At 39.8% G+C, this 23,024-nt stretch overlaps 1 protein-coding gene across 1 annotated transcript in view; it reads right to left on the bottom strand.

Annotated features, from left to right (window-relative positions):
* The window catches only part of magi2a (membrane associated guanylate kinase, WW and PDZ domain containing 2a), a 550,070-nt gene that overhangs the window by 57,137 nt on the left and 469,909 nt on the right, over positions 1-23,024 (bottom strand). The window contains 2 exon segments of the mRNA XM_077498878.1: positions 1,374-1,556; positions 3,287-3,565. Coding sequence (XP_077355004.1) covers positions 1,374-1,556; positions 3,287-3,565 — 462 coding nt within the window.

Genomic DNA, 23,024 nt, shown 5'->3' with positions numbered 1-23,024 from the left:
GAAGCTGATAAAATCATGATGAAATGGACCAGTGCATGGCTATCTATTTATTACACTTGGGCAAAAGCTTACCTACAGAAAGCATACATTTTCGGCCCATTATTTTTGTCCACATAATGTTAGCCAAGAATATTGGAACGGTCCATCTACAGATAGAATTCTGTTCCAATACTTTACTGCATATATCATCCTCCCAGGTTGCTTCCTACCTGTGGCAAAAATATTGGGACAGTCCACTTACAGGAAGTACAGTGAGTCGTCTGTTTTTTTGTCTATATTAGTGTTAATTTCATCAACAAAAAGTAAACAAAAATCATTTGGTCAACACACACATTTTTCACTGGACTAAAACTAGACTAAACTAAACCCCTCATTCATAAACAATAAGTGGGACTAAATCAGTATGCGTTTTCATCAACTAAGACGAGATGAAACACTTGACAAAATCTATGGACATATTAATTCAGGAACAAAAATGAGACGAAAAATGTGATTTTGCAAAATCTCGTCTACTAATCTGTCACTGTGACACTGTCATGTGACAGACTGACACAACCCATTTCAAATTTAAAACTAGCGAGTGCAACATGTACAGGTGGATTCCCAGTCAAAGGCTAAAAAAAACAAACAAACCAAAACATAATAGTTATTATAATGTAACATTAATCCAACTGCTTAAAGAGTTCCAACAATAACGTTAATGCGACTGCTCAGTAATGCTGGCTAACTTACTAGCTCGATGCATGGAGTCATAGTAGCCACTGTAATTGTGTGTCAAGTTGTTTTTCATCAAAAACATGAAAAACGTTTATGTGAAATAGTTTTAGATCGGGAAATGTTCAATATATATAAACTGCTGACAAAAAAATATATATATATACATACAGGGGTAAAAATGGCTGTCCCTGACCCTAACTAGACTAAAATTGGGACAGTTTTTGTTGACTAAAACTAGACGAAAAAAAAAATGTTTTCTTGGACTAAAATAAAGACTAAAATGGGAGATTTATAGTCAACTAAAAATGGACTGAATCAAAACAGAATGAGGTTGACTAACTGTGGTAAAAACTAACAAGTGTGACTGAAACCGAGGCTCAATTTGAAAATGTCTGACAAAATGAAGACTAGGGCTGCACGATATTGGAAAAACATGCGATATGCGATATACTTGCTGAACATAGCGATAGATATTATTGCCATATTTAACATGTACCTAAAGATGCACATTTTAGTTAGCATCTGACTGGTCAAATTCATATAAAAGCATAAAATTCCATATAAAACTTATTGTATGCCTTTGCGATATGCATATTGCAAGGGCCAATATCGCGATATTGATATAATGTGCAGCCCTAATGAGGACTATTTCCCACCTGTGGCCATCTTGGCGTCGGCGGCGGCCGGCCCGTCGGGTATTACGCTCTTGACCTGCAGGAACTCGTCAGGCTCGTCACCGCCGATGATGGTGAAGCCGAAGCCCATGTTGCTTTTCTGCAGCGCTGTGGACAGGAAGCTGCCCTTCAGCTGCGTGGGGTCGCGCGTGAACAGCGGCTTCTCTGCCGGGGAGACAAAAAGCAACATGGAGCCCCTTACACTCAAGATAAACATAACAAAAAACAAAAAGAAAAACATCAGTGACGGCTACAATTGGATTTAAGGGTTTTCAAAGGCAGTGGGTGGGGGGGTAAAGCTCGTTGAAAAAAGTCAGAGCACTGGCGGGGAATTGGGGTGGTGGGACAATCACAATGCAGGTGTGCCCCCCGTTCTCCGAGGAATATGGCAGCCAGGAAGGAAGGAAAGGGGCGGGGGTCCCTCCCTGAAGCAATTCATGCTATCAATCAGAGAAAAGTTCCACTGAGGTTGGGATAAGATTGTGGAACGATTCAGGAGAGGAGAGAAGCAGCAGGATAGCTCACTTCCTGTCACACCACCTCAACGGGAAGCAGGAGCAAGCATCACATCTAGTATCTATTTACTCACACATTATTTGACTATTTCTTTTTTTTTTCTTTTTTTTTTCCATACAATGCTGCTGCGGTTCACTCGTGTATAAAACTTTTGGTTGGAAAAAAAATTGGCTATCTGACTTAGGGCCCGACCGATTTATCAGCCGCCGATTATAATCGGCCGATTATTGGCCCTCAAACATCGGCTATGAGTTTCCGACTCTGTGAAAGTACCCTGAATGCACCATTTTGCTTGTAGAATTAGCAACTAGCAAGTGTGTAGTGTATGTTATTGTGGTTATTCTGTTGTCCCTAAACGCACCGCAGTTGGAGTTAACTGTAAAACAAAATACACAACGTTAAGAATGACATCCACTGTATATTTAAAAACAATACATGCTTCGTTTTTAAAACATCGCTAGCCGAGCGCTAACAGCAAGTTAGCAAATGCTAACAAAAAGTTAGCATCAATTTCGGGAGTGTTTTTCCTTCAAATAACGAATATCCACACACAAATGTTGTGGGAACACATACCCACAGATGAGATGACACGACGCAAAGGCACAAATTCTTCCCAATGGGTGAAAAACTAGTTATTTTCATAGACTTCGATCGCAACTTTCTTCTGTACTCAATTTAAGTGTGTACACTATGGATACACAGCACCACACTGCCCCCAAGAGGCCAAAATGCACAAGAACAGCCAGTAGTGTTTTTTCAGTTGCTATTATTTTTTTCTTTTCTTATTTCCCTTACTTTTTTATTTTTTATTTTTTTTATTTTGTCATTGTCTCAAAATTCAAGGATACAAACATCCAAGGAGTTTTTTTTTTTTTTTGTCTTAGCACACATTTTTTTCCACATGGCAGGAAACGCAATCCCCGAGGTCTCAGGTTAGCCTAGTAAGTCCCAAGACTTGGAAAAATAACACAAGATAAAAATATATAAGGTTAATGCTTTACAGCAGTTGTAAACAAGTAAGAATGCTTTTATTATTGACACATAAATCTACACAATAACTTTGTCTACTTCATGAAATGTTTTGATATGGACTTGTCATTCAAAGCAGAGAATCTTAATAGCGAAAGTTTGTGTGTAAGTGGCACCCATTGAAAAATAGTTAATTTTATGCATTATATCTATTTTTAAATAATCGGCAGATTAATTGGCAATTTGTAGTTTGTTTCTGCCAAAAATACATATCGGACGGGCCCTAATAATTCTGCCTGTTCTTGCTGTGAGCTCACCAGCCTCAACGAGAATCAGGAGCTAGCATGCTACGTGAAAAAAGAGCGCCGCCACCGCATTCTTCCGCCTGCGTTGCCATGTGACCTACTTACGGACGAAGCGGCACAAGGGCGAGGGGCTACGCTGGCTACGCGGGTGACGGCGATGACGGTGGCGGGGGCTCATGTTCATCCGCCGGGTCAGCACGTGCCGCAACGGGGAAATGTCAGGTGCGGTGGCGACAGCGAAAGGCGAGGTCGGGCACCGCGCCGCGGGAGGCGGCGGCGAGCGGGACGACAGGTCGCTCAGGCTGCGGCAGCGCTCCGGCGCCGGGTCCGGGTGGGCGGCGGAGGACGATCTGGGGAGGGTGGCACAGGGGCTGCCATCTTGGACTGACACATTTCGGGGGAAGGAGGAGAGAAAGAACCTCAGTGGGATGTGTCGCCACAGAGACGGACATCCCGATGTCATTGCCGCTTCAGCGGAGTTCAAAGGACACTTAATTAGGGACAACAATCCAATTACAAAAGTATTGGCACATTCTTCCAACAAGACATTTCGCGTTGTGTCCCAATTAGGGTGACCAAGTGTCCCGCATAGCGCGTAAACGCACATCCTTTCAAGTAGCAGAACACGTGAGTTGAGCTTCAAACGCTGTAGTGCGTGCAGACCCGTCACCAGAGCCCAGGCTTAAGGGGGGCACATGAAATGCATGGGCGGGCCCAATTGTTATGAATACCATACTGACAGCATTAACTTGCCCAATATATTTGGATAAATTTATGTAGCACTGTCGTGCATCTATCCATTGAATGAGTATTATCATAGACCGCATTTACAGTCCACACACATAAAGTAGAGTGTGGTGGCGTCATGAGTATGTTGACGCAGCAGCCATATTGGATGAGGCAAAGTGAAGCTATTTGTAAAGATGCCTCCTTCTGTTTCTCCTTGGAGACGTATCATCAAGCCACAACTCATTGGATTAATAAGGAATTATTATTACCTTTGATTATATTATCCCATTCAAAGTCAATCTTACTACTTTTGCCGATGTAATGGCAAATACAATTGCCACATCCAATAGGGCGGATGTGCTGACATATTGCTTCGAACGGGCCACCTATTTGAACGGTGTCTGCAGCAGAATTAAAAAGAAAAAAGGAAAGCAAAATCCTACCTCATTGTAAATGCCAAAACGATAAACGATTTTTTTCCAAGTGACTAGTTGCCGACACGAAAGAAGTTTGTAGTATGTCCCTCCTCACTTGTCTTGTGCGCCAGCGTCCTCAGAAACTTGCAGTTTCACTTGTACAAAATGTACATGACTCTTGCATTGAACGCCAACATTGACATATTTGTCGCGTATGCGTATAAGTCAGCGTAAGGCATACCTAGCATTATTTTCAGTAAGACTGTGATGGCTGTTGCAGATAATTTTTCAATCAAACAAAACCATACCACTATTCCTTCATATTGTGACATCTTGCAAGAATGCCGCCAGAAAACGTTACTTGTACAAATGGCCACCGTTGGCCGTAGCCGATGCCAAAAACAAGAACAATTCGGCGAGTGGTGAGCATTAGAAGCAATGAACTGAAGCAGCCAACACAAACGTAACATACCTCCGACACCGCGAGACCTGTGTTGCGTTTACTGGCACTCGGATATAAGAGTGCTAAACCGAATGAATGGAAAAATATAATAATAAAAAAAGGAGAACCATTTTAGAGATCCATGCCTCAACTGGGCGGGCACAATCATCTTGGTGGGCGGCACGGACCCCTATGGCCCGCCCATGGTGACGGGTGTGAGTGCGTGCATGCCGAGCATTTTGAGCTCAATTAGTTAATACAAACGCAGCACACGCCCTGCATCATCCGAGTCCCAATACTTTTGATACATGTAGTGTTTTGCCAAACACAATATCATTGGCTTATAACTACTCCTGGCAACAATTTTCTTGCTGCTATTTAACACACTTGCTCCCAAAAATGTATAAATATGTTCTATTTTAAATGTATTACGTGTCCCAAAGATGTATTTCTTCTTTTTTTTCTCTTTTCTTTTCTTTTCTTTTCTTTTTATGCTGGAGCAGGAGTGGGCGTCGAGGGCCAAAGTCCGGTTTTGGAGGTTTTCCCTCTTCCAACACAAGCAGATTCCATGTTCTCTGGCTTATGCAGAGCTTGCTGATGAGCTGATCATAAGAATCAGCTGTGTTGGAGAAGTGAAACATCCAAAACCTGCAGGACTCCAGCCCTCGAGGACGGCGATTGACTAGCCCTGTGCTGGAGCATACAGAAGGCTTTGATGCAGCCTCTCAACTGCATAGAATGGGTGAAAAAAAAAAGAAAAAAAAAGTAGTAATTACAAAAACGGCCAGCAGGTGGCAGCAGAGTATAAGAGAGCAACCAGGGCCAATAGTGAAAACAAGCACAAAAAAAAAAAAAAAAAACGATTCTAAGCAAATTTGTGAATAAGGATGAAGCTTAGCTATATAGTGTTCCCTGCATTTTTTTCTAACGGCCTCCAGGGGTGCTCGAGCAGAAAAGGTAAGAGTGAGACAGGTGGAATAAATGATTCAAGGAAGACACAAGTTTAATGTAACTTGGCACTTTGTGCATGAATAAAATGAGCATGAACAGACCCTCATCATGGAAAATACAAGTCTCAGTCTCACTGACTTTTACTTGTATGTTATTTTTATGTTAGTGCTGTGTTACTACTTGCTGTTTCTTGCTGCTGCATCACAGGCACTGTTTGGAAAGAAAAGCTAATGTATATTTTGAAAACTCTTTCTGTGTACCGTCTTTCTTTGTAAATATCTCATGTTTCAATGTGGGCACATGCGGCTTATAGTCAGGTGCGGCTTATGTATGGACAAAATGCTTTTTCCTTGACAAATGTACTGAGTGCGGCTTATAATTAGGTGCACTCTATAGTCCAGAAATTAGGGTAAATGAATTCCGCAAACTAGTTAGCTTTACATTTTACGTTTATTAAAAAATGTTTTAAGGTTCTTAAAACCCCTCACGATGCATTTATAAACACTTTTTCTCATCGAGGCATTTACATTTTCTCATATTTCTCTTGTTTAAACCTTCTTCAATATTCAAACCTTCATAAATTTGCTAAAACCGGTACATTACTGTAAAAAAAATAAAAATAAAATAAAAAATGCTTTCAAAATTGCATACAAAAAATCCGCTAAACAGCGAGAGCGCGAAAAGTGAACCGCGTTATAGCGAGGGAACACTGCATTCTCATTTTAATTGCGAACAGATAGAAATATACTTTTTTTTTTCCTGATGAAAGGAGAGACTCTAATCTTTCTTTTGGTAGGTTTCATGTTTTGATAGCAATAGGATGCAATATTGTGTGGGCCTTGCAAAATCAGTCTAAATCCAGTAAAACAGCCTGGAGCGAAGGGGGTTGCCTCATTCAAAATGGCTGCTGGGAGTGAATGAGTCAATGACACTCCTCAACACACACAGGGAGACCTAATGTGTCTTGGAGATTCCTGACAAGGAATGATTCCTGCTGCTGAAAAAAAAAAAAAAAAAAAAAAACTAGAACTGCGAGCAGCTATAAAGGGCCCTCGCATCCTGGGCCACCTTGGGGTACTTGCACGTCGGGGTACTGAAATTTATTTATTTTTTTAATAATATTACATATAATAATTAATTATTATATTAATAATAATTAATATAATTACAAAATTTGATGCCTCGCCTCTGGCGGACTTCCTGTTAGGTTTAGCATATGGCACCAACAGGCTTTTTTGTAGATCATAGTCTGTTACATATGTGTACCAATTTTCGTAGCTCTAGATTAAACGTACCACCGGCAATGCTTCGTTAAGTAAGAATTTTGAAACTGTAAATTTGATGCCCTGCCACCGTCATATAGTATGTCAAAAACTTTTGATTTTTTACCATGATGTTGTCCCAGGTGTTGAGATGGTACAGCCCAAGTTTGAACTCAATCGGGTTAACCGTGTAGGAGAAGCGGGCAAAAGTATGACCCCTGTAAATGTGCAAAAATGTGCCAAAATTGGACATTCAAATACTCATAACTCACTTCCTGTCTATTTTAGGGTACACATATCAAAGAGGTTTTTGTTCATCTGGATGTGCTACAGGTGCCACACAATTTTCGTAGTCATAGGACAATCGTAGCGGGACAGGGATCCGTTAAACCTATGTAGGTGGCGCTACAGAGCCATTTTTCTTTTATCATGTATGGCGACTTTAAAATATCAAATTTTTCGCCAGGCCTGATGTGCGTGTAAAGTTTGGTGAGTTTTCGTTCACGTTTAGTGTCTCAAAAATGCGATTGTTTGCGGAGAATAATAATAAAGGGCCCTCGCAACCTGGGCCACGTTGGGGTATTTGCATGTCGGGGTACTGGCATGTTGGGGTACTGTTTCATAGGAAACCGTCTAAATTGTAAATGTTTTTGACATGCTTTGTGTTTGCAAAGTTTCATGGAAGGCCAAAAATGATGCACAATTAAAATAAAATCAAAATGGATTGGCACATGGCTATAGAATAATTTTTGGAGATATTAGGCTGATAGGTATGCCTCCCAATATTCACACATCTAGCTGAACCATATAATCGGATATACTTCATAAAAATATCTAGACGGCGCTATTGAGCCATTTATTACAAATTGCACAACAAATTATAAAATATTCATGTTTGTGAGAGATCTGATCTGTGTGCAAAATTTTGTGCGTTTTTGCCCATGTTTAGATTCTCTAAAAAAAAAATTCTTTGCAAACAATGCATCGCTACAGCAAAGGCGTGTGACAAAATAAAAAATTTCAATAACTTTTCATCTTAAATATCTTAAGATGAAACATGCCAAAGAATGAAGACGATGTGATAAGTTTTGCAGAAAATATGACCCCTATAAAAGGCCCCAAAAAGTGGCTACAAATACCAAAGTAAATCAAAATGGCAGACTTCCTGTTTAGTTCAGCATTTGGTTCCAAGAGACTTTTTTGTACATCGTGGGCTCTTATGTATGCCTCCAAATTATCATAGCTCTAGGTGAAACGTACAACCGGGAATGCTTCGTTAAAGAGGAGGGGTTTTTTTTTAGCACAAAATGTGATGCCCGGTCCCTGGGGGACTTCCTGTTGGGTTTAGTACATGGCACCAAGAGACTTTTTTTGCACATCATGGGCTGTTACATATGTCTCCAAATTTTCGTAGCTCGAGCTGCTTCGTACAACTGGGAATGCTTCATTAAGAAGTATTTTTTTTCCTTTGCAAACAAGTGCATGCCACGACAACAGCGTGCGACGAAATAAAAAGATTTCAATAAATTTTCATCGTCAACATCTTAAGATGAATCACACCAAGTTTGAAGATGATCAAATAAACTCTATAGGAGGAGTTCGTTAAAATAAGACCCCTATGAAATGGTCAAAAAAATGGCAACACGTTTCAAAGTAAATCAAAATGGCGGACTTCCTGTTGGGGTTAGCATATGTTTCAAAGAGGGTTTTTTGTACCTCGAGGCCTGTTACATATGTCTTCAAATTTTGGTAACTCTAGGTAAAACGTACAACCGGGAATGCTTCATTAAAGAGGAGTTTTTTAGCTCAAAATGTGATGCCCGGCCCCTGGGGGACTTCCTGTTGGGTTTATCACATGGCACCAAGAGAATTTTTTGTACATCTTGGGCTGTTACATATGTCTACAAATTTTCGTAGCTCTAGCTGCTTCGTACAACTGGGAATGCTTCATTAAGAAGGATTTTTTTTCATTTGCAAAAAGTGCATGCCACGGCAACAGCGTGCGATGAAATAAAAAGGTTTCAATAACTTTTCATCGTCAACATCTTAACATGAATCACACCAAGTTTGAAGATGATCGGATAAACTCTATAGGAGGAGTTTGTTAAAATAAGACCCCTATGAAATGGCCAAAAAAATGGCAACACGTTTCAAAGTAAATCAAAATGGCGGACTTCCTGTTGGGGTTAGCATATGTTTCAAAAAGGGTTTCTTGTACCTCGAGGCCTTTTACATATGCCTTCAAATTTTGGTAACTCTAGGTAAAACGTACAACCGGGAATGCTTCATTAAAGAGGAGTTTTTTAGCTCAAAATGTGATGCCCGGCCCCTGGGGGACTTCCTGTTGGGTTTAGCACATGGCACCAAGAGAATTTTTTGTACATCTTGGGCTGTTACATATGTCTACAAATTTTCGTAGCTCTAGCTGCTTCGTAAAAAACTGGGAATGCTTCATTAAGAAGGATTTTTTTTCGTTTGCAAAAAGTGCATGCCACGGCAACAGCGTGCGATGAAATAAAAAGGTTTCAATAACTTTTCATTGTCAACATCTTAAGATGAATCACACCAAGTTTGGAGATGATCGGATAAACTCTGTAGGAGGAGTTCGTTAAAATAAGACCCCTATGAAATGGCCCAAAAAATGGCCACACGTTCCAAAGTAAATCAAAATGGCGGACTTCCTGTTAGGTTTAGCATATGGTTCAAAAAGAGTTTTTTGTACTTCGAGGGCTGTTACATATGTCCTCAAATTTTGGTAACTCTCGGTGAAACGTACAGCCGGGAATGCTTCATTAAGTAAGAATTTTGAAACTCTAAATTTGATGCCTCGCCCCCGTCATATAGTATGTCAAAAACTTTAGATTTTTTACCATGGTGTTGTCCCAGGTGTTGAGATGGTACATCCCAAGTTTGAAGTCAATCGGGTTAACCGTGTAGGAGAAGCGGGCAAAAGTATGACCCCTGTAAATGTGCAAAAATGGGCCAAAATTGGACATTTAAATGATCATACCTCACTTCCTGTCTATTTTAGGGTACACACATGAAAGAGGTTTTTGTTCATCTGGATGTGCTACAGGTGCCACAAAATTTTCATAGCCGTAGGAAAATCGTAGCGGACCTGGGATCCGTTTAACCTATGTAGGGGGCGCTAAGGAGCCATTTTTCTGTTATCATGTATGGCGACTTTAAAATATAAAATTTTTCGCCAGGCGTGACATGTGTGTAAAGTTTGGTGAGTTTTCGTTCACGTTTAGTGTCTCAAAAATGCGATCGTTTGCGGAGAAGAATAATAATAACTAGAGCTGCGAGCAGCTATAAAGGGCCCTCACAACCCGGGCCACGTTGGGGTACTTGCACGTCGGGGTACTGGCACGTTGGGGTACTGTCAAATAGGACAAGGACCATCTAAAATGTTTTTGACAAGCCTTGTGTGTGCAAAGTTTCATCAAAACGCAAAATATTGTGTGCAATTCCCAAAATAAATTCAAAATGGCGGACTTCCTTTTAGGTTTAGCATACGGCTACATAATACTTTTTGTAGGTCTTAGACTAATAGGTATGCCTCTGAGTTTTCACAAATCTAGGTCAAGTCAAGTCATCTTTAGTTATTTCGCGCTTGAATCATCCAATCGGAAATACTCCATAAAAATGTATAGAGGGCGGGATTTATTGCAAATTGCACAAGAAATCTCTAAAAATTCATGTTCATGACAAGTCTGATGTGTGTGCAAAGTTTCATGAGTTTTCACACATGTATAGACCAAAAAAAATAAGCAGCACTTTACTTGGCAAACAATGTATCGCTATGGCAACAGCATGTGACAAAATAAAAAACTTTGGATAACTTTGCATCTTAAACATCTTAAGATGAAACACACCAAGTTTGAAGACGGTCGGATGAATTTTGTACGAGGAGTTCGTGAAAATATGACCCCTAAGAAAGGCCACAAAAAAATGGCTACAAATGCCGACGTAAATCAAAATGGCGGACTTCCTGTTTGGTTTAGCAGATGGTTCAAAAAGAGTTTTTTGTACCTCCAGGGCTGTTACATACCTCTTCAAATTTTGGTAAGTCTAGGTGAAACGTACAGCCGGGCATGCTTTGTTAAAGAGGAGTTTTTTAGCTCAAAATGTGATGCCCGGCCCCTGGGGGACTTCCTGTCGGGTTTAGCACAGGTCACCAAGAGACATTTTTGTACATCTTGGGCTGTTACATATGTCTACAAATTTTCGTAGCTCTAGCTGCTTCGTACAACTGGGAATGCTTCATTAAGAAGGATTTTTTTCCTTTGCAAAAAGTGCATGCCACAACAACAGCGTGTGACGAAATAAAAAACTTTCAATAACTTTTCATTTTCAACATCTTAAGATGAATCACACCAAGTTTGAAGATGATCGGATAAACTCTGTAGGAGGAGTTTGTTAAAATATGACCCCTATGAAATGGCCAAAAAAAAAATGGCAACACATTCCAAAGTAAATCAAAATGGCGGACGTCCTGTTAGGTTTAGCATATGGTTCAAAAAGAGTTTTTTGTACCTCGAGGGCTGTTATATACCTCTACAAATTTTGGTAACTCTAGGTGAAACGTACAGCCGGGTATGCTTTGTTAAAGAGGAGTTTTTTAGCTCAAAATGTGATGCCCGGCCCCTGGGGGACTTCCTGTTGCGTTTAGCACATGGCACCAAGAGACATTTTTGTACATCATGGGCTGTTACATATGTCTACAATTTTTCGTCGCTCTAGCTGCTTCGTACAACTGGGAATGCTTCATTAAGAAGGATTTTTTTCCTTTGCAAAAAGTGCATGCCACGACAACAGCGTGTGACGAAATAAAAAACTTTCAATAACTTTTCATTTTCAAACATCTTAAGATGAATCACACCAAGTTTGAAGATGATCGGATAAACACTGTAGGAGGAGTTCGTTAAAATAAGACCCCAATGAAATGGCCAAAAAAATGGCAACACGTTCCAAAATAAATCAAAATGGTGGACTTCCTGTTAGGTTTAGCATATGGTTCAAAAAGAGTTTTTTGTAGGTCATAGCCTGTTACATATGTGTACCAATTTTCGTAGCTCTAGATTAAACGTACAACCGGCAATGCTTCGTGAAGTAAGAATTTTTAAACTCTAAATTTGATGCGCCGCCGCCGTCATATAGTATATCAAAAACTTTTCATTTTTCACAATGATGTTGTCCCAGGTGTTGAGATGGTACATCCCAAGTTTGAAGTCAATCGGGTTAACCGTGTAGGAGAAGCGGGCAAAAGTATGACCCCTGTAAATGTGCAAAAATTGGCAAAAATTGGACATTTAAATACTCATACCTCACTTTCTGTCTATTTTAGGGTACACACTTCAAAGAGGTTTTTGTTCATTGGGATGTGCTACAGGTGCCACACAATTTTCATAGCCGTCGGACAATCGTAGCGGGACAGGGATCCGTTTAACCTATGTAGGGGGCGCTAAGGAGACATTTTTCTGTTATCATGTATGGCGACTTTAAAATATAAAATTTTTCGCCAGGCCTGATGTGCGTGTAAAGTTTGGTGAGTTTTCGTTCACGTTTAGTGTCTCAAAAATGCGATTGTTTGCGGAGAAGAAAAAGAAGAATAACTAGAGCTGCGAGCAGCTATAAAGGGCCCTCGCAACCCGGGCCACGTTGGGGTATTTGCATGTCGGGGTACTGGCATATTGGGGTACTGTTTCATAGGAAACCGTCTAAATTGTAAATGTTTTAGACATGCTTTGTGTTTGCAAAGTTTCATGGAAGGCCAAAAATGATGCACAATTTAAAATAAAATCAAAATGGATTGGCACATGGCTATAGAATACTTTTTGGAGGTATTAGGCTGATAGGTATGCCTCCCAATATTCACACATCTAGCTGAACCATATAATCGGATATACTTCATAAAACTATCTAGACGACGCTATTGAGCCATTTATTACAAATTGCACAACAAATTATAAAATATTCATGTTCATGAGAGATCTGATCTGTGTGCAGTTTTGTGAGTTTTTCCCCGTGTTTAGACTCTCAAAAAAAATTCTTTGCAAACAATGCATCCCTAAAGCAAAGGCATGTGACAAAATAAAAAATTTCAATAACTTTTCATCTTAAATATCTTAAGATGAAACATGCCAAAGAATGAAGACGATGTGATAAGTTTTGCTGAAAATATGACCCCTATAAAAGGCCCCAAAAAGTGGCTACAAATACCAAAGTAAATCAAAATGTCAGACTTCCTGTTTGGTTTAACATATGGTTCCAAGAGACCTTTTTTGTACATCGTGGGCTCTTATGTATGCCTCCAAATTATCAAGAAACGAAGTTGGGTTTAGCACTTGACACCAAGAGACTTTTTTTAAACATCGTGGGCTGCTACATATGTCTACAAATTTTCGTAGAATACTTTTTGGAGGTATTAGGCTGATAGGTATGCCTCCCAATATTCACACATCTAGCTGAATCATATAAAAAACATTTTTCTTTGCAAACGATGCATCGCTACAGCAAAGGCGTGCAACAAAATAAACAATTTCAATAACTTTTCATCTTAAATATCTTAAGATGAAACTCGCCAAAGAATATATGACGCCTATAAAAGGCCCCAAAAATGGCAACAAATACCAAAGTTAATCAAAATGGCAGACTTCCTGTTTGGTTTAGCATATGGCTTTAGAAACTTTTTTGTAAGTCTTAGGCTGATCTCCCAATATTCACACATCTAGCTGAATCATATAAAAAACATTTTTCTTTTCAAACAATGCATCGCTACAGCAAAGGCGTGCGACAAAATAAAAAATTTCAATAACTTTTCATCTTAAATATCTTGGCTTTAGAAACTTTTTTGTAAGTCTTAGGCTGATAGGTATCCAAATTTTTTCACATCTAGCTGAATCATACATTTCCAAAAGCTTCATAAAAATGTCGAGATGGCGCTATTGAGCCATTTATTGAAAATTGCAGAAAAACTCTCTAAAATATTCATGCTTATGACAAGCCTGATGTGTGTGTAAAGTTTCATGAGTTTTTGCACATGTTTAGATAAAAAAAAAAAAGCAGCATTTTACTTGGCAAACAATGCACCGCTATGGCAACGGCGTGCGACAAAATAAAACACTTTCGATAACTTTGTATCTTAAACATCTTAAGATGAAGCACACCAAGTTTGAAGACAGTCGGATACATTTTGTAGGAGGAGTTCGTTAAAATATGACCCCTAAAAAAGGCCACAAAAAATGGCTACAAATCTCAACGTAAATCAAAATGGCGGACTTCCTGTTTGGTTTAGCAGATGGTTCCAAGAGACTTTTTTGTACATCGTGGGCTCTTATGTATGCCTCTAAATTATCATAGCGCTAGGTGAAACGTACAACCGGGAATGCTTCGTTAAAGAGGAGTTTTTTACCTCAAAATGTGATGACCGGCCCCTACGGGACTTCCTGTTGGGTTTAGCACATGGCACCAAGAGACTTTTTTGTACATCGTGGGCTGTTAAATTTGTCTCCAAATTTTCGTAGCTCTCGCTGCTTCGTACAACTGGGAATGCTTCATTAAGAGGGAATTTTTTCCTTTGCAAACTGTGCATGCCACGGCAACAGCGTGCGACGAAATAAAAAGCTTTCAATAACTTTTCATCTTCAACATCTTAAGATGAATCACACCAAGTTTGGAGATGATCGGATAAACTCTGTAGGAGCAGTTAGTTAAAATAAGACCCCTATGAAATGGCCCAAAAAATGGCAACACGTTCCAAAGTAAATCAAAATGGCGGACTTCCTGTTCGATTTAGCATATGGTTCAAAAAGAGTTTTTTGTACCTTGAGGGCTGTTACATATGTCTTCAAATGTTGGTAACTCTAGGTGAAATGTACAGCCGGGAATGCTTCATTAAATAAGAATTTTGAAACACAAAATTTGACGCCTCGCCTCTGGCGGACTTCCTGTTAGGTTTAGCATATGGCACCAACAGGCTTTTTTGTAGATCATAGTCTGTTACATATGTGTACCAATTTTCGTGGCTCTCAATTAAACGTACCACCGGCAATGCTTTGTTAAGTAAGAATTTTGAAACTGTAAATTTGATGCCCCGTCATATAGTATGTCAAAAACTTTAGATTTTTTACCATGATGTTGTCCCAGGTGTTGAGATGGTACAGCCCAAGTTTGAAGTCAATCGGGTTAACCGTGTAGGAGAAGCGGGCAAAAGTATGACCCCTGTAAATGTGCAAAAATGGGCCAAAATTGGACATTCAAATACTCATACCTCACTTCCTGTCTATTTTAGGGTACACATATCAAAAAGGTTTTTGTTCATCTGGATGTGCTACAGGTGCCACACAATTTTCGTAGCCATAGGACAATCGTAGCGGGACAGGGATCCGTTAAGGCAAGGCAAGGCAAGGCAAGGCAAGTTTATTTGTATAGCACATTTCATACACAAGGCAACTCAATGTGCTTTACACGAGGAAAGACAACACATAAGCATCAAGAAACAGTAGTTAACATTCAGAGGAAGAAAAATAAATGAAAATAGGTTACAAACTAACAATCTTAAAACATTATTCAACAAACTTTAAAAAATTTAACATAAGGAAGTTTAAAATGATAATGATAAAAAAATAAATAAAAATAAAAATAAAAATAATAATAAAAAAAAAACACTTAATTAAAGCTGTTTAAAAGTCCCTAATCAAAGGTATAAGAAAAAAGCAAAGTTTTTAACCTGGATTTGAAAGCATTTACACTCGGGGCTGACTTCACTTCTGTTGGTAGCCTATTCCATCTGTGTGCAGCATAATAGCTAAATGCAGCTTCACCATGTTTGCTTCGAACTCTGGGTTCCACTAGTTGGCCCAAGTCTGTAGATCTCAGAGCCCTGCTGGGTTTGTACTCAATCAGCATTTCTTGGATATATTCAGGACCCAAACCATTTAGTGATTTATAGACGAGTAGCAGAACTTTAAAATCGATTCTACAGCTGACAGGGAGCCAGTGTAAATCCTTAAGTACTGGAGTAATATGTTCTGATCTTTTTGTTTTGGTCAGAACTCGAGCTGCAGCGTTCTGAATGAGCTGCAATTGTCTCATGTTCTTTTGAGAGAGTCCAGTCAGAAGACCGTTACAGTAATCTAGTCTGCTGGAGATAAAAGCATGGATAAGCTTCTCTTGGTCTGCTTGAAGCATGCAGTCCTTCAGTCTGGATATGTTTTTCAGCTGGTAAAAGGCTGTTTTAGTGATGAATTTAATATGATTGCTGAAGGTCAGATCTGAGTCTATTAGTACCCCAAGATTTCGAACTTGGTCTTTAGTTTCTAAAGACAGTGACTCAAGCTGTTTTTTAACAGCAATCCTCTTTTCTTTATTGCCGAAAACAATGAGCTCCGTTTTGTTTTCGTTCAGCTGAAGGAAATTTTGGTTCATCCAGTTGTTAACTTGCTCTAGAGAATGACACAATGCGTTAATAGAACTGCTGTCATTTGGGGACATAGATAAATACAGTTGTGTGTCATCTGCATAACTATGATAGTCAACATCGGTGTTCTGAAGCATTTGACCCAAAGGTAACATATACAGACTGAACAACAGGGGTCCAAGGACTGACCCTTGAGGGACCCCACATATCATGGCCTTTCGATCAGATTCAAAATTTCCAATGGTCACAAAGTAACTCCTTTCCTCCAAATAGGACCTGAACCATTTAAGGACTGTTCCATTTAACCCCACCCAAGTTTCCAGCCTGTCTAACAGTATATTATGATCAATCGTGTCAAATGCTGCACTGAGGTCCAACAAGACGAGCACTGATACCTTCCCTGCATCAGTGCTCAATCTTATATCATTCAGTACTTTAATCAGAGCTGTTTCTGTACTGTGATGAGGTCGGAAACCTGACTGGAATTTATCCAAAAGTCCGTTTAAGCTCAAAAAATTGCTGAGTTGATTAAAAAACACTTTTTCAACTATTTTAGTTACGAAGGGAAGGTTTGCGATTGGTCTATAATTTGCTAGCAGGGAGACATCCAGTGTTCTCTTTTTTAGAATGGGCTTGACGGCGGCTACTTTCAGACATTTAGGAAGTTCACCTGATTGAAGTGAGCAATTTATTATTTGTTGTAAATCGATCTGAACAGATTTCACAATGGTTTTGAAAAAGCCAGATGGAATTGTGTCAAGACAGCTCGTGGAAGGTTTCAATTGCTGAACCAAGTCTACTACAGTATTTTGATCCACTGAGTCAAATTCTGTCATGGTAATTAAATTATTCCTAGGTGATTTTAAGTGCAGCATCGTTTTGTTATTTTGCTGGTTTGTAACAATGTTTGACCTGATGGCTTGTACTTTTTCACTAAAGTAGCAGGAAAATTCATTGCATTTATCTGTTGAGAGGAGTTCTGGCGCTGTTTGATTTGGGGGATTTGTAAGTTTGTCAACCACGCCAAATAGAGTGCGTGTATTGTTGAGGTTCCTACTAATAATTTCAGAAAAGTGTTGTCTAGCTATTACTAACTCTTGGTTAAAATGACAAAGACATTGTCTGTACAGGTCAAAATGAACTTGGAGTTTAGTTTTTCTCCACTTTCGCTCTGCTTTTCTGCATTTAGATTTCGAAGTCATTATGTTGGTAGTACACCTCCAAGGTGTTTTAGTTCGGGATGAAATGGTCTTAGTTTTAATAGGAGCAACAGCATCCAAAACATTTGAGATTTTTGAGGTGAATTCATCCAGAAGTTCATCAACGGTCTCTGCATTTACAGTTGGTGATGCAGCCATTAATTCCATAAACATGTTGCTTGTATTCTCATTTATGTACCTTTTTTTAATCGAGACAGTAGTTGTTTGAACTTCTGGGATTGTTTGTAATTCAAAAAACACACAGGAATGATCTGAAATAGCCAGATCTTTCACCTCAACAGATAAAATGTCAACACCTTTAGAGATGACGAGATCAAGAATATGACCTTGATTGTGTGTTGGACCTTTTACATGTTGTGAGAGACCAAAAGTATCAAGTATATTACAAAATTCTTTGGTATTTTTATCCAAGTTGTTGTCAACATGAATGTTAAAGTCTCCAGTTAAGACCAGATAATCATAGTCGGTACAAATTACTGACAGCATTTCTTCAAATTCCTCCATGAATCTGCCTTTTTGTTTTGGAGGTCTATAAATTATGACAATGACGATGTTTGGTTCACCTTTTACCAAAAGACTAAGATATTCAAATGAATTAAAGCTTCCCAATGAAATTTCTTTACACTGAAATAGAGATTTAAAAATGGCAGCAAGTCCACCACCTTTTTTCCATTACGACATTTGTTCATGAAACTAAAATTTGTTGGTGTTGCCTCATTGAGAACCGTGTTGCAGGAACCTTCTGTTAGCCATGTTTCACTGAGGAGAAATAAGTCAAGATCATATGTCATAATAATGTCATGAATCAACAATGATTTGTTAACTAGTGATCTTGTATTTAGTAGCGCTAGTCTCACAGTGGCAATCGGAGACGCTGGTTTAGTCAGAGGTTCACAAGCTATACTGACTAGGTTTGTAGGTTCTGACTTATTTCTTCTCATTTCTTTTGCCAACTTTCTACTTCTTGTAATCACAGGAATGCTACAAGTTAAACCTATGTAGGTGGCGCTACAGAGCCATTTTTCTGTTATCATGTATGGCGACTTTAAAATATCAAATTTTTCGCCAGGCCCGATCTGCGTGTAAAGTTTGGTGAGTTTTCGTTCATGTTTAGTGCCTCAAAAATGTGGTTGTTTGCGGAAAAGAATAATAACAAAGAAAAAGAAGAAGAAGAAGAATAACTAGAGCTGCGAGCAGCTATAAAGGGCCCTCGCAACCCGGGCCACGTTGGGGTACTTGCACGTCGGGGTACTGGCACGTTGGGGTAGTGTCAAATAGGACAAGGACCATCTTAAAATGTTTTTGACAAGCCTTGTGTGTGCAAAGTTTAATCAAAACGCAAAATATGGTGCGCAATTCCCAAAATAAATTCAAAATGGCGGACTTCCTTTTAGGTTTAGCATACGGCTACAGAATACTTTTTGTAGGTCTTAAGCTAATAGGTATGCCTCCCAGTTTTCACAAATCTAGGTCAAGTCATCTTTAGTTGTGTATCGCTTGAATCATACAATTGGAAATGCTCCATAAAAATGCATAGAGGGCGCTATTGAGCACAACGTTGGGTTACTTGCACGTCAGGGTACTGGCACGTTGGGGTACTGTTACATGGAACAAGGACCATTTAAAATGTTAGTTTTTTCCATGCCTTGTCTGTGCAAAGTTTAATGAAAAAGGCCAAAAATGATGTATAATTCCCAAAATAAAATCAAAATAGCGGACTTCCTCTTTGGTTTGGCAAATGGCTACATAATACTTTTTTGTAGGTCTAGCATAATCATACAATCGGAAATGCTTCATAAAAATGTCTAGAGGGCGCTATTTATTGCAAATTGCACAATAAATCTCTGAAAATTCATGTTCATGACAAGTCTGATGTGTTTGCAAAGTTTCATGAGTTTTCATGTGTAAAAAAAAAAAAAAAAAGCAGCACTTGACAAACAATGCATTGCTATGGCAACAGCGTGTTACAAAATAAAAAACTTTCGATTACTTTGCATCTTAAACATCTTAAGATGAAACACACCAAGTTTGAAGACAGTCGGATATATTTTGTAGGAGGGGTTCGTTAAAATATGACCCCTGAAAAAGGCCACAAAAAATGGCAACAAATCCCATCATAAATCAAAATGGCAGACTTCCTGTTTGGTTTAGCACATGGTTCCAAGAGACTTTTTTGTACATCATGGGCTCTTATGTATGCCTGCAAATTATCATAGCGCTAGGTGAAACGTACAACCGGGAATGCTTCGTTAAAGAGGAGTATTTTAGCTCAAAATGTGATGCCCCTGGGGGACTTCCTGTTGGGTTTAGCACATGGCACCAAGAGACTTTTTTGTACATCCTGGGCTGTTACATATGTCTACAATTTTTCGTCGCTCTAGCTGCTTCGTACAACTGGGAATGCTTCATTAAGAAGGATTTTTTTCCTTTGCAAAAAGTGCATGCCACGACAACAGCGTGTGACGAAATAAAAAACTTTCAATAACTTTTCATTTTCAACATCTTAAGATGAATCACACCAAGTTTGAAGATGATCGGATAAACTCTGTAGGAGGAGTTTGTTAAAATATGACCCCTATGAAATGGCCCAAAAAAATGGCAACACATTCCAAAGTAAATCAAAATGGCGGACGTCCTGTTAGGTTTAGCATATGGTTCAAAAAGAGTTTTTTGTACCTCGAGGGCTGTTATATACCACTACAAATGTTGGTAACTCTATGTGAAACGTACAGCCGGGTATGCTTTGTTAAAGAGGAGTTTTTTAGCTCAAAATGTGATGCCCGGCCCCTGGGGGACTTCCTGTTGGGTTTAGCACAGGGCACCAAGAGACTTTTTTGTACATCTTGGGCTGTTACATATGTCTACAAATTTTCGTAGCTCTAGCTGCTTCGTACAAATGGGAATGCTTCTTTAAGGATAGTTTTTTTCCTTTAAAAACAGTGCATGCCATGACAACAGCGTGCGACGAAATACAAAGCTTTCAATAACTTTTCATCTTCAACATCTTAAGATGAATCACACCAAGTTTGAAGATGATCGGATAAACACTGTAGGAGGAGTTCGTTAAAATAAGACCCCAATGAAATGGCCAAAAAAATGGCAACACGTTCCAAAATAAATCAAAATGGTGGACTTCCTGTTAGGTTTAGCATATGGTTCAAAAAGAGTTTTTTGTAGGTCATAGCCTGTTACATATGTGTACCAATTTTCGTAGCTCTAGATTAAACGTACAACCGGCAATGCTTCGTGAAGTAAGAATTTTTAAACTCTAAATTTGATGCGCCGCCGCCGTCATATAGTATATCAAAAACTTTTCATTTTTCACAATGATGTTGTCCCAGGTGTTGAGATGGTACATCCCAAGTTTGAAGTCAATCGGGTTAACCGTGTAGGAGAAGCGGGCAAAAGTATGACCCCTGTAAATGTGCAAAAATTGGCAAAAATTGGACATTTAAATACTCATACCTCACTTTCTGTCTATTTTAGGGTACACACTTCAAAGAGGTTTTTGTTCATTGGGATGTGCTACAGGTGCCACACAATTTTCATAGCCGTTGGACAATCGTAGCGGGACAGGGATCCGTTTAACCTATGTAGGGGGCGCTAAGGAGCCATTTTTCTGTTATCATGTATGGCGACTTTAAAATATCAAATTTTTCGCCAGGCCTGATGTGCGTGTAAAGTTTGGTGAGTTTTCGGTCACGTTTAGCGTCTCAAAAATGCGATTGTTTGCGGAGAATAATAATAATAATAATAATAAGAATAATAAGAATTCCTACAAAAACAATAGGGCCTTGCAGCGGCACCGCCGCCGCCGCTGCTCGGGCCCTAATAAGAAGAATTCCTACAAAAACAATAGGGCCTCGCAGCGGCACCGCCGCCGCCGCTGCTCGGGCCCTAACTAGAGCTGCGAGCAGCTATAAAGGGCCCTCGCAACCCGGGCCACGTTGGGGTATTTGCACGTCGGGGTACTGGCATGTTGGGGTACTGTCAAATAGGAAACCATCTAAATTGTAAACGTTTTTGCCATGCTTTGTGTTTTTAAAGTTTCATGGAAAGGCCAAAAACGATGCACAATTAACAAAATAAAATCAAAATGGATTGGCACATGGCTATATAGAATACTTTTTGAATATATTCGGCATGCCTGCTGTAACAACTATTGCCTAGGTCCATTTCACCCTCTAATTTTTTTTTTAATTTGCTTCTCTTAAAGCAAATTCTCTGCAGTGCATGAATATGCCACTGCCCAGACAGGATCCAGCCTGGTCAGCCCTACAGGTGGTTACCCAGCCACCAACAAAACTCTTTTGAAGCCGCTGACCAGGTGACAAAGGAATTTATGCGTCTGCCGAAGGAGTGTATTTCAAGCAGTCTTCTCGGAGCCCAAACAAATGGCTCCAATGGTTTGGAATACACAAATGACCGATCAAAGGAATATTCATGACTTCTTATCAATCACAAAAGGATACTCTGGCGCCTCGCCCTTCCTGGAACGTCTAGATGGAGCAACAACACCTCCAAGTGGCGAAACTTGGAACTATCCTTAGTGACAATTCACATAAGTAACCGCATTTTACACATCTATACCATGATAATTCTTGACAGACAACTGAACTATGAATGATTCATGTTATATCTTTGTGTGTATGAACATCCTATTTCATGTGTCCTCCATAAAGAATGCAAGATAATCAATATCTCTCAGTTCAGTCAGATTAGACAAGTAGAAGTTACCTCACAAGTGAGTTTATGATGCATTAATTACGATGTATGTTAAACGGGTTGTGTGGGAAAACTGATTTGCCAGACTGACCAAATTTAATGCCAAATTATTAATCTTTTTAATAATTTTCCTCTTAAAGTCTGCGCGAGCGAACAGAAGGGTGTGCCATCACCTGCTGAAGCCCCACCCAGAGACTTTAAAAAGGACGAGCAGACCCCCGCTCGCTCTCTTGCCCTCTTCCTGCTCTCACAAGCCTCAACCAAAAAAACTCCCTGGCAAGTGTCCCAGGCTGCTCGAACCCTTTGTTCTAAGAGACTTGCAAACCACGTGGCCTTTTTCTTTCCTGGCAGGATCCGTTAACGAGATCGGATCCTCGCTCCACGCCACGCCAAAGCAAGTTCAACTGCAACGCTGACTAAAGACTCTTTTGTTTTTTTGTTTTGTTTTTTTGTTCCACTATCGGTGCTTACCCGCCCGACCTTCGCGGTCCCGGGTACACTTGCAACGCACCGCCGGACTCAAGGTTGTGCACCTAAGCCGCGCGCCGCACCTGCTACTCGGTGGCGCCCCGCCGCGGTGCTAGCTCACCTCCAACGGCTGGCCTTCCCCGTACGCAGGCGCGTAGCGGACCGAACTCCACCTGGAACCGGGCAGCCGTCCGGCAGAACCAACC

The sequence above is a fragment of the Festucalex cinctus genome, chromosome 16, assembly GCF_051991245.1.
Source record: "Festucalex cinctus isolate MCC-2025b chromosome 16, RoL_Fcin_1.0, whole genome shotgun sequence".
Classification (NCBI taxonomy): domain Eukaryota; kingdom Metazoa; phylum Chordata; class Actinopteri; order Syngnathiformes; family Syngnathidae; genus Festucalex; species Festucalex cinctus.
The sequence above is the reverse complement of the archived record's forward strand: the minus strand, read 5'-3'. Positions and strand labels throughout refer to the sequence as shown.